Here is a 12,233-nt window from a genome sequence, read left to right as displayed (position 1 = left end):
CCACATTATTTGGAGACTTGGCAGAAGGCTGTGATGCTCTAGTGATGGAACTGTTTCCATTTATAGGCTCAGCTATCACTGACATTGACCTCGTTGTGGTACCAAGTTAAAATGTTGCTATTAACCTAAATTTGGAGCGGGGGTTATTGGTTTTGGTCTGTTTGATTATGGATTTTATTCTGATTCTGATGAATTAATTGCTTTAAATTTTGGTATGATACCTGAGAACCTCAGATACAAGTTGGGATAGAAATATATTATAAATATATAAATACAGCTCATTGGGAGATTCACATTGGCTCAGAAGTCAGCAGTAATACTGTATGATGCTAAATCAGCTTATTCCAAATTCATTCCAAAATAAGTCATGGGGAGCTTGCAGATCACAGTTCCTGAGAGTTTTGATATCAATTTAACAGTTAAGGCACAGTTGAAAAAGCTGGCTGTAAAGTTCAGTGAGTTAATTATCTGGCTGCAGAACCAGATTGGCTGTTTGACTCCTCACTATGCCTCCATGGAGAAGAGCCAGCCTGTGTAGCCTTGGGCACATTGCACAGTCCCAAATCTACCCACAAAAGAAGGGAGTGGTAGGGCAGTTCTGAGCCCTCTATAGCTAGAAAATCCTGGAAAGGGTCACTATAAGTCAGAATCAATTTGATGGCATTTAACTCTTAATTAATTAAGGTGGAAAGCATGTGGGCATTACCTGATGTGGCATTAAAAGTTGTCTCAGAAAGAGGAGGTTGGGTACTATCCAGGGATCAGAAGTTAGATGTCAGTACCTTGTGTTGCAACTTGCCTTCCGCATGGCAGCAAAAACAATGAAAAACAGGCAAAAGGAAGTGAATTTTATTAGTACAATTTCTACAGCTCAGAGAACATCATTGTTCTTTTTACAGGAGAGTTAACCATGGTGCACTTATTAGCTTACTTCCACATGTGTCCTTTTTCTGACCACTACGAATGATAGAAATAATCACGTTAAAAAGATGATTTATGGTTGTTGTTGTTGTTTGTAGATACCGTTTATTAAAGATTGTGGTGGGGATGAGGTTTGCAGCAGCGATCTTGTACTTGAAGTTCAGCAAAGAACACATAATGGGTAAGAGACAAGGCTTTCTTCCTAGCTGTTCCACAGAGGCATATACTTCTGTTGGAAAATTTAATACACCAAATTAAAAGGTTATCTTGTAACATATTTGCTTTTTTAAACAAAGCTTGTGCATTGAAACAATATTATAAAATATTAATGAAGTAACAGTTCATATGTTCAACAGTTCATGAGCAGCAAGACAATGAATAATAGCACATACTACTTTTGAATGCATGCTTCTTTGAAATATATGAGATACCAATTTGCATGTCAGATTTTCAGATGAAAATGGTTTGCTTTACCATCCTGCTGAGAGAAAATGTTCTTAGATTTCCTTAAGTTTCAAAGATCCTTGACTGCATGTTGAATTGTGCCCATATTGGATGTTTTCAGTACATATACATTCCTTGCAATGGACTAGAGTACATCCATGTAACTTATTAACCGTATGTTCCTGTTCTTTTCTCTTTTTTTTTCTCCTTCCTAACAGCAAACAACCTTTTATTGTCAGCACTAAGAACAAAAGATTGATATTCGGTGTGAGATTGAGAAACAAGAATGAAAATGCATACAACACCAGAATTCAAATTGCTTTTTCTGAAAACTTGTTTTTCGCTTCATCTTCTTCGCCTGTATGTTTAGTCTTCATTTCCATTTTTACTGTTGTATTTTTGCTACATTGATGCTTACTCAAGATAGTAATTATTTTAAGAATGATACTTTCAGACATGTGTCCAAACCTTTTAGCTTGTCTGAGTAATACACCACCTCTTCACTGCTTTGAAGGTAATTCCTAAATAGCAACACTGTCTACGGCTCACTGTTGCTGTACAGTAGCTCTGAGAAGCCCAAATATGGTTGTTCATATGTGAGCTTGTGCCACCCAGTGCTTTGAAGTGTTCGACACCTTTTGTTCCATCCCTGTAGTGACTAGACTCCCGCCAACATGTATAATTCCTTAATTGTATGCTACAGTATATTTTTACACCATTGTAGTACTATAGCAATAAATGTCGTCTTCTAATCTTTTAGGTTGATGGAACTGATGTTTCTTGTCAAATGACCCCTGCCCAACAATTTGTTATCTGCCAGATCAGCTATCCTGTTTTTAAACAAGGACAGCAGGTACCCTTAAAGTCACTAGGCATGTCGTGACAATCATTGTATTCAACTTCTAACATGAATATTGTGGTTTTGCTGAAAGTCTCCCAACCCAGCCTATGATTTTGTTGAATTTAATTCCCATTAAAACGTTATTGGTGGCTAAACAAGAATGTTGTGTGGGGAAAAGACATAGATAGGGCTAGGTGCACAACAAGAAACTTACTGAGAGATTCAGTGTTTCTCTCTTTCAGCTATAAGCTCATTGAAATAAAAGATGTACATAAATGCCTTTAAGAAGTTTAAAAGAAAAAGCCACCCAAGAGATAAAGACGGGGACTTGCTAAACCCAAGTCCCAAAGTTTCAGTAGGTCTGCTTCAGTTGGGACCACAACTAGATTTTGCTCATAACCATCATGCACTTGCAGGGAGGTTTGTGTACAGAGAAATTAAGTGAAGTTATGCTACAGTCCAGTCACATTTCAGACTTCTCTAACATATTCAGTGTCCCTATATGCTATGGGGAGGAAGCAGTATGAACACTGCCATAGGTCTTTGTAATGTAGAGGAAATAAAGAGGGCAAAGATGAATAGAGAGGATAAAGCATAGGAATAAATATTATAGAATATATATTTAACATAATGTACTAAAATAATTCTAATTATTAGTGAAAATGGCTTTGCTTGTTCTAATTTCATCTTTCATCTGTTTTGCATAGGTAGATTTTGACATTAATTTTGACATTAATTTGAAAAATCTTCAGAATCTGGCACTATTGAGTTTTCAAGCTTTGAGGTACAGTATAATGTTTCAAAAAAGCAACAACATCCAAACATAACTCCTTGCAGTTGATAGCAACCATTTACTTATTTGATCGATTTTTATTTTGTGGATTTGAACACACTGCACATTTAATGCCCTCACTAAGCTGCTTTCAGTTCCAATTACAAATTAACAAAACCCTAGCAATCCTATAGTATCACATTAAAATAAAAAACAGCACGTACAAAGTTTGTAAAAAAAAAATCTCTGTGATCATCTAAAACCTGACCTGGGGTGGGTGGGTGGAGGGTATTCAGGGATCAGCTAAAGGTTAATAGAGAGGAACCATAAACATTTTCCTGGAGAGGGTGTTTCACAGTGGACTTACTACCTAACAAGATGTAATATAAAAAGGTGGATAGGGAGGACAGGGAGTAAGCCTAAAGCCAGCATTTAAAACTGAATGGGGAAATGAATAGACAGCCAAGATAAGTATTGCAGAAAATGCATAAGGCAGTCAAAATGCTGAGCTCTGAGAAGCATTCTTTCTGCCCCATTTTGCAGTGACTGAAATTTCTTCACTGTCTTTAAGGGCAGCCCACACATGGCAAACCATCTAACAGCCTGGACTAATATAACCAAGACACATGAAACAGAAGCAAACTCTACTTTCTCTAGATAGATCTTCATTCCCAAAGGGGGAACTGAACCCCATCCATGAGTCTCGTGGCGCAGTGGTTAAAACGCTGTACTGCAGCTAAAACTGCTCACGACCTGGGGTTCAAATCCCAGGTAGCCGGCTCAAGGTTGACTCAGCCTTCCATCCTTCCGAGGTCGGTAAAATGAGTACCCAGCTTGCTGGGGGGGCAATGTGTAGCCTATATAATTAAAAATTGTAAACCGCCCGGAGAGTGCTTGTAGTGCTATGGGGCGGTATATAAGTCCAATAAATAAATAAATAAATAAATCCAGATCCATATCACTATTCCAAGTCAGGAGCTTTTCCAACCCATCAGACCTTCTGTTTCAAACTGAATTTTCAACTTGTTTGTCCTATTACCAACACACTGCTTTTGGACAAAAGTGCTCCTAGAAAATGAACAGTATTACGATATGTTTATGAATATATTTATTTCATTAAAAACTTTCTAAAATGTTCCACTCTTACTGTGTTTTAGTGCCAGTAACGAAGCGGATAATACAAACAATCAAGTCAACTTAACAGTCCCTCTTCGTTATGATGCAGACCTTCATTTAACAAGGTACTTCTAAATTAGCCAGCAGTTATTGTAGTAATTCTGTCAGTGTTTACAGAACGAATTAGATCGGAATGCTGGTGGAAAAAAAGCATCTCCAAATACTAAGATTTTTAGAGGACAAAATGCTTAAATATACACTGGTTTTCTTTCTGCTCAGGTTTACCAGTATGAATTTCTATGAAGTTTATTCTGATCATAAAGTTCCTTCCATGGTGAACAGTTTTGATGAAATTGGACCTGAATTCAATTTTTCTGTTAAGGTTAGTGAACATTCCCACCATCTTCTAAAAGTTCAGTTTTTTTGTTTCTAAAGCTTATGTAAGTAAGGACTTTCAGAGGCAATGTCAGGAATAGTATATACAAGATTCCAGGATTCTGAGAAAATTTAGCCTCTGATGCAGTTTACAGATAGCTCTGTGCAGAAAGCATTGTGCAGTGAGGAGCAGGGAGGACCAGGTCAAAGTTAGCCCACTAGCTCTAGATGGACTATCCTTGCTTTGTGTTTATTGTTAAAACTCAGTAGGATTTCTATTGCATGATTATGATCTTATGTCTCAGTAGCTCTCATCTTTGACACAGGTGATGATCAGAATATTTCACTATGTTGCATTCAGAAGGTGGCAACTGAGGCTAATGTAGCATATGGCCCCAACCATATCTGCTTTGCTTTACTATTGAAGCTGTCCACACTATTCCCTATCTATATCTGCTGTCAGTGTTGAGTATATTGGAAAACTTGTCCAACAATACATTACCATTTCACACTGTCTTAGAAATAAGACTTTTGGACACTAGCAAAATGTGCAAAAGAGGTAACTACATCATTGTATTGCAGTAAAACTACTAAGAGTCTTCTAATAACTTAACAGCGTGACTTATTTATTATATTATGAGCCATAAGATTATACACAGAAGCTCATGTGATAGTAAATCTGATAATCTTTAAAGTGCTATAGAGTTCCTAGTTACCTTTTTAAAATTTGGTAGAAAGTTAGACTGCAGTTCTTCCAACACTAAAAACACTGGGTTCTCAAGAAATCCAGTGTTTTAATCATATTGTCAATAATCCAATTGTCAAATGGTCACATTAAGTGACATCTATCTCATGTCAGTAAAAACTGGATTTCGAGGACCACAAAATGTGTATTCAATGCATAAGCAGCTGTCATTTCATTCATGGATGTGAAACATGGGAGTTTTACTAGATATGTTCCATGATAACTAACACCCTGGAAGACAGGAACTACCAAATTTTTAAAAGATAACTAAGGACTCTATAGCACTTTAAAGATTATCAGATTTATTATGACTGGGCTGAAAACAACAGAATGAAATTCAACAGGGATAAGTGCAAAGTACTGCATCTAGGAAAAAGAAATCAAACACAGTTACAAGATGGGGGATACCTGGCTCAGCAATACTACAAGCGAGGAGGATCTTGGAGTCATTGTAGAGCAGAAGCTGAATATGAGCCAACAGTGTGATGTGGTGGCAAAAAAGGCTAATGCTATTCTAGATTGCATTGACAGAAGTATTGTCTCCAATTCCTATGTGTACTAGTTCCCCACTATTCAGTTCTGGTTATGTCTCATCTTGAGTACTGTGCTCAGTTTTGGACACCACACTTCAAGAACAATGCCAACAAATTGGAACTAGTTCAGAGGAGGGCAACAAGGATGATTAGGGGGCTGGAAACCAAGCCTTATGGGAAAAGACTGAAAGAATGGGACATGTTAGCCTTGAGAAAAGAAAACTGAAAGTAGATATGATAGCATTTTTCAAATACTTGAAAAACTGTCATACAGAGGAAGGGCAAGATCTGTTACCAGCCATTATTCTGTGATTTCTAAGCCTTGAATAAATATTGTCAACATATCCTTTTCTAAATTAACAATGAGAACTGCAACATAGCAATTTTTTCTCCAGTGTTTCTCTATATAAATTGTTTATTTTCCAGGTGACAAGAGGAAGTATCCTAGTAAACATGGCATCTTTAAAAATCCATATTCCAAACCACACTGAGGGGAACAATCTATTGATGTATGTGACTGCAGTGCACACTAATCAGGTGAAAAAGATATATTTGAATTATAGTAGGAATATTTAAAAATATTTTGAGATATTGTGCTTCAGAGCCGTGGTGGACCATCAAAAATTGTGTGGCATCTCCCCTGGTCTTCTGGAGGATGTCAGCTGACCTTTGTCATCTAGATGCTAATTATCTGAGGAGACTAACCACAGGCCACTTGTTCCCCACCCCTAATATAAGGGGAAGCAGAGCATAAAGTTTGGGAATGACTGTTTAGCCACCTTGATTTACAGGAACAGTACAAGGATTTTGCAGGAAGATTTGGCTGCTATCCTGGTCCTGCTCCTCCTGAAAGCTCCTTACTTTGCTATTTTAGCTCCAGCATTCAGCAAGATTTGTCCATTTTTCTATGAAGTTTTCTGTAATATTTTTAGCATTAGTAGTACAGCAAACAGGGACTAGCAAATGCAAGGCAATAGAATAAAATCATTATCTTCTTCTTCATGCATAATATTGCCTGCTCTTTCTAGGATGGTGATATCAGCTGTGATGCACAGATCAATCCATATAAAATAGGACAACAAGGCTACGCAGCGTCATTTAGAAAAGAAAACTTCAAGTCTTTCAAAGAATTGGTGAGTTGAACATAAGAGTGCAATATCTGAGATCTTGGCTTCTATATTGTTGGTTATGACTTGCCACTTTATAGGCTGAAAGATTACCCACTTATAGCCTAATTGACAAGACAAAGGAATTTAGTTAATATTCTGCACATCTGTTTGGTATAGAATCTGCAACAACAGGGTTAGTACAGTTTGAATCATGAGACTAAAAAAAAAGGTCTGAACAATGTAAAAGTGTTTGGGATCAGGGCTCTTGAGTTGTTTCCTGCAATTATAGGTGACTGAAACATGTCATTTCTGGTGCCTGTGTCTCTTACTGTCTGACACCTAATGATCTAGGGTAAAAATGAGATTGCAAACCTATATTTCCTGTGCAATTTTTGTTTTTTATTGTTTTTATGATTTTAGTGTAAATTGCCTCAAGGATATATTAATTCAGAAATGCATGGCTTTTGTGTGTGTGTGCATGTGTGTCTGTAGTAAGTGTATTTTAAACCACTTACGGTATTTGTTCTATTCCCTTTTGTCATTTCTACATATGCATTCATATCTTAAATCAATGTCTAAAAACATAGACTAGGATCCGGGACTGAAGCAGGAACAATTGAAACCACTTGCACGAAGAGACATTGAATACTTGTGAAAACACAAGTTTGGTTTGCTCAGTGGGAAACATTGCTTGTGCAACAGCAGTGCTTGCACCAATGATGAGATCTTGCATAATTCTGCTTGTGGGGCCTTCCACTAAGTGGAGTTTCAAAAGGAACCAGGCTGTCATGTGTAACAAAGGGCAATGTTAGTCTCCAAGAAATATAATGAATTTAATAAAAGGATATGCTTTTTACCCACTCATCTGAAAGTGGATGTCGAGGTAGCCAAACTAACTTCCCTGGGAATGTAATTGTACAGCAGGGTCAGTGCTTGCATAAAGGTGCTTGTTTTGGATTGCCACCAAAACGTCTCTGTAGGATTTAGGGCACATTAACAATGCCACAATAGATCTCTCTTTTCCAACTCTCTTTTCCAATAGTCTATCAAATAGCCAATCTCTCTTTTCCAATAGTCTATCAAATCTAGTTGCTATACTGAGCAGAATTATATCTACTGCATCAATTGCTGAACGGTCAGTCAGTTCTTTTCTAAATCTCATTGATTTATTGGATCTACTCTAATTGGAACCAGCAATAGGAAATATGATCATTCGTATGTGGAGTTAGAGTTGGATTTGGACAAAAAGCCAGGTCTATAAAAATTCCCTGCTATAAATGTCTTCTATTTTGAGAGGTATATGGAACAATGCACAATGTTTTAATGATGTTATTACACTGCCAGATTTGAAAATAATAATATTTTAGTAGCAAGACTCGGTAATCAAACTTTTCCTTTATCTTAAAGAACTGTAAGAATGTCCAATGTGACACAATTACATGCAAGTTAAAAGACATGCTGAAAGCCGAGTATTATGTTAATGTTTCTACCAGAATCTGGAATGGGACATTTGCCGCTGTAAGTAATGTCTGTGTTTTAATGAGTTATCATAGCCTGGATATTCTGTATTGTTATGAATATATGAGGCTAAACGTTTTGCCAGATAGTTGTTTATAGCAGGGGTCCCCAACCCACGGTCTGTGGCCCAGTGGTGGTCCAGGGCCATGGCAGAACCGGGCTGCAGAGACAAATCCCACACACACACATACTGCACCAACCCACCCCGCTTGCATGCACAGCTCACCACTTGCACACATGGGTGCCCCTCCCACCAGGAAGCACACCCCTCCCCTCTTCAAGTGCACCCCACCTCTTTGTGCATGCATGTGAGCATGCCTCTGTCCTTCACGAGTGTGCTCCACCCCTTTGCACATACACATGAGCATGCTCCGCCCCTCTGCAAGCACACCCACTAGTGCAGGGGTTGCCCCTCCCCACGCACAGACCCTACCAACCCTAACCAGTCCACAACTCAGAAAAGGTTGGGGACCACTGGTTTATAGGACTGAAAATTTAAAGTTGGGAACGACTGAGCATAGATCTCAAAATAATCCTCCTAACAATGCAAACCTCTGCATGCTTATGCATAAATAAACCCCAAAATACCCAGTGAGACTTTTCTATCCCTACATCGCAATCAGAACTCTCCAACACAACTAAGGGCTCCAAAAATAGACCAGCTGCATCAGTGCTGTATCCAGATTCTTCCTAGCCTAGGAATGCTGGAAATTATTTAGGACTACCCTTATCGTGGCCTAGTTTTGTATTATAGTTCTATCCCTGATTTGATATACAGTGGTGCCTCACTTGATGAGGATAATTCGTTCCGTTCAAATCGCTGTTAAGCGAAATCTTCGTCAAGCGAAACGGAAAAGCCCATTGAAATGCATTGAAAACTGGTTCAATGCGTGCCAAAGGGCGAAATACCTGTGTCCAGCAAAGATCTTTCATAGGGCGGCCATTTTCAGGTGCCTGTAATGCGAGGAATCCGTCCTAAAGCACAGCGGGAAGCCATTTTGCACAGTGGGTGGCCATTTTGAAACCTGACGATCAGCTGTTTTTGATCATCGTTAAGCGGAAAATCAGTTCCCGAAGAAGGGAACTGATTAACGTTAAGTGAAAAAAGCCAATTCAGTCATTGTTTAGCGATCGCAATAGTGATCGCAAAAAAACTAATCATCAAGCGATTTCCTTATCTAACGAGATAATCGTCAAGCAAGGCACCACTGCAACATGTCTCACTCTGCTTCTTTCCCCCCACATTGTCTCTTCTGCTAACCGATTGTAGCCAGTAGAATAGCTGGTCACTCTGTCAGAAGGTATCTGTGATCAAGTGACAGAAGAGGGTTCAGCAAACAGATGGGCATTTCTGCTGGTAAAAGAGGCTTTTACCTATTCCTAATCTAATGCTGGCTGGTCTTTGAGATAGCACTGCCCATGGTAGTCTTTAGTACTACATCCTAAAGGTTCATAAAAAGATATAAAAACCGGTTGGACAAACTCTTCGTTGTCCCTATTTTTCCAATCAATGTGATGTTTCTTTTAAATGGATTAAAAGCCCTAAATATTTGTGTAAACTGGATGAAAGTCATATATTTTTAAATTTTAGTGCACTATGTTTTTCTGTTGCAGTCACACTTCCAGACATTACAGCTGTCTGCAAGTGCGGAAATTGATACACAGAACTCAGATCTGTTTGCAACTGGAGATAATTATTTATCAGTAAGTGTGACTTTAATGCTTTCAGACTCATTATGCAAAAAAAGGCTGCTTGTACAACCATTTCAAAATGCATGGCTCAACACTGCACTACATTTTCCCCTATTATTAAAATGTAACATTGTTATGATGACATGTATAAACTATATTGGGAGTTCTAAAATTGCTGCAAAAATTATCAGTTTTGTTTATGAAGTGGTCATGAACGTTTCATGCAAGGGCTCTAATTTTTTTTTTCATGTATCATGTTATTCGCTGATGTTACTAGTATTTTTCCCACCATCTGTACAACATTCTTCCTGTCTTTCTTATACATTGTTTTGGTCCGTGACTTTCCTTTCCATTTTCTTTCTCCTGAAATAATGGTTTATTTCTTAATATCTCTTAAGGATATGAATTCACTCTTCATACTCGTTGCGATGCAACTTCCATTCCAGACCACAGCCCCTCTTCTTTATTGTCCCACTTCTGCTAATACTTCTTTCCTATGGTCCCATCTATGCTGATCTTTTTGTGGTCCTGTGTAAAGCCACTTTCTTGTTTAAAGCTTCAGACTAGAGATGGGGGTATTCATATTCATATACGAATACAAATACCCCCGCACAGGTGGAGTCTTTGTCTGGATTGAAAAAGGTTAAGAATGAGGTCTTTATTCTAGTTAGAGGATGCTGACTTGATACAGTATTGAAGTACAGTAGCAATATCAGAAATATTTTAAGTATCTCCGAATATTTATAGAATGTTTTTCTGCACTACCGAATAGTTGCATCCTCTGCCTCACCATTCACTTAGAATCAAGAATCATGGTTAAAAGTGGAAATCCTAAGTCATTGTGGTAGTACTCTTAGTCATTTCATTACCACAGCTTTTCCTGTACAACTGGAGTTACTTTTTCACTTCACTTTTTCAAGCTGAAGCTGTAGACTCTTCTCGGATTCCCTCTCCCCTGCTTAAAATGAATGAGCGAATTAATATATTAATCAATAAATTAAAATCTTTAGCCACTAAAGTTAATTAGATTATTGGGTCCTCTAGTTATTAACCAATTAGGCCTCTTGTACCAGCATTTCAAGTGCAGGTGTTTGACTTTTCTTATCTATGAAAATAAGGTGCGGGGGAGTGGTGTTCTCTCTCATACATACACCTCTTGCACTCTGTGCTCATCTTTATGTTTTGGGCCAAAAGTGTCACTTCAAGCAGGGAATTTAAAATGAGAGTCACCCTAGGCAATGCTTGCGCGGTTGCTACTATGAACTGCTGCTCTTCTTCTGGCTGTGGCTTAGCTCTTTATGTGGCTAAGCTCTCTTGCTGGTTACAGCCTCAGCAAAACAGATAAGCCAAAATGATTAAAGCTATTGAAGTTGTGGATAAATATTAAAACTCACTGGGATCTGCTTACATCACCGTTTTAATAGTGTTCAGCCTCTGATGAATTAAAAGTCACTAAATGATCCTAATTAACTAAAATAAGTAATTTATTAAAAGCACTGCCAAATATTTCTATTAAGTTTCTCAGTGCAAGGCAATATTTCACTATACATATGTTTTGAGTATCTGTTCCTGTTAAGATTCGACCCAAGATTTGAGGATTTGATAGACTACATTTACTAACATGGGAAATGAAATGTCAGAAATGCTTCATCCTGTGGAAGAAGTATTTCCAAAGCACTGCAAATGTTTTTAAAAATGAGAAGTGGGGGATGATAAATAGCATACTTTTAAACAATTTTTAAACACTCAACTGTAGCTTTCAATATTCTTAATTTTGCCAGATTTGCCACTGTGCAATTGTACAATTTTAGTCAGTTTTTCAAAAGGGATTACTTAACTTCTGTAATATCTTCCATTGTCTTTTCCCCCAGATCCCAATCACAATAATAAAACCTGATGAAAAAGCAGAAGTACCCATTGGAATTGTGATAGGAAGTGTGTTGGTGGGTCTTCTCTTGCTAGTGGCGCTGGTTGCTGCCTTGTGGAAAGTAAGTAAACGCTTGACAGTTTTTGAAAGTTAATTAAATGATTTCTTTCTCCCTGCATATGTAATCAATATCTTTGAAACACTCAAATAAATCTTGAACAAACTTTTTGCAGCACAGTATGGGCATGTTGTAATCTAATGCTTTGTATATTCTTCATTTGCATCTTCCCTTTCTCTTTT

General features: G+C 37.9%; 1 protein-coding gene across 1 annotated transcript in view; it reads left to right on the top strand.

The window, feature by feature from the left end:
* ITGA2 (integrin subunit alpha 2) overlaps positions 1 to 12,233 on the top strand; it is a 64,449-nt gene that overhangs the window by 47,543 nt on the left and 4,673 nt on the right. Inside the window, exons 19-29 of the mRNA XM_072992771.2 lie at positions 1,020 to 1,102; positions 1,584 to 1,725; positions 2,126 to 2,218; positions 2,914 to 2,990; positions 4,136 to 4,219; positions 4,374 to 4,476; positions 6,174 to 6,284; positions 6,776 to 6,880; positions 8,264 to 8,374; positions 9,989 to 10,078; positions 11,938 to 12,054. Coding sequence (XP_072848872.2) covers positions 1,020 to 1,102; positions 1,584 to 1,725; positions 2,126 to 2,218; positions 2,914 to 2,990; positions 4,136 to 4,219; positions 4,374 to 4,476; positions 6,174 to 6,284; positions 6,776 to 6,880; positions 8,264 to 8,374; positions 9,989 to 10,078; positions 11,938 to 12,054 — 1,116 coding nt within the window. The remainder of the gene's footprint in view (positions 1 to 1,019; positions 1,103 to 1,583; positions 1,726 to 2,125; positions 2,219 to 2,913; positions 2,991 to 4,135; positions 4,220 to 4,373; positions 4,477 to 6,173; positions 6,285 to 6,775; positions 6,881 to 8,263; positions 8,375 to 9,988; positions 10,079 to 11,937; positions 12,055 to 12,233) is intronic.

This window comes from Pogona vitticeps, chromosome 2 (assembly GCF_051106095.1).
Source record: "Pogona vitticeps strain Pit_001003342236 chromosome 2, PviZW2.1, whole genome shotgun sequence".
Taxonomy (NCBI): Eukaryota; Metazoa; Chordata; class Lepidosauria; order Squamata; family Agamidae; genus Pogona; species Pogona vitticeps.
This window is presented reverse-complemented; position numbering and strand designations above follow the sequence as displayed.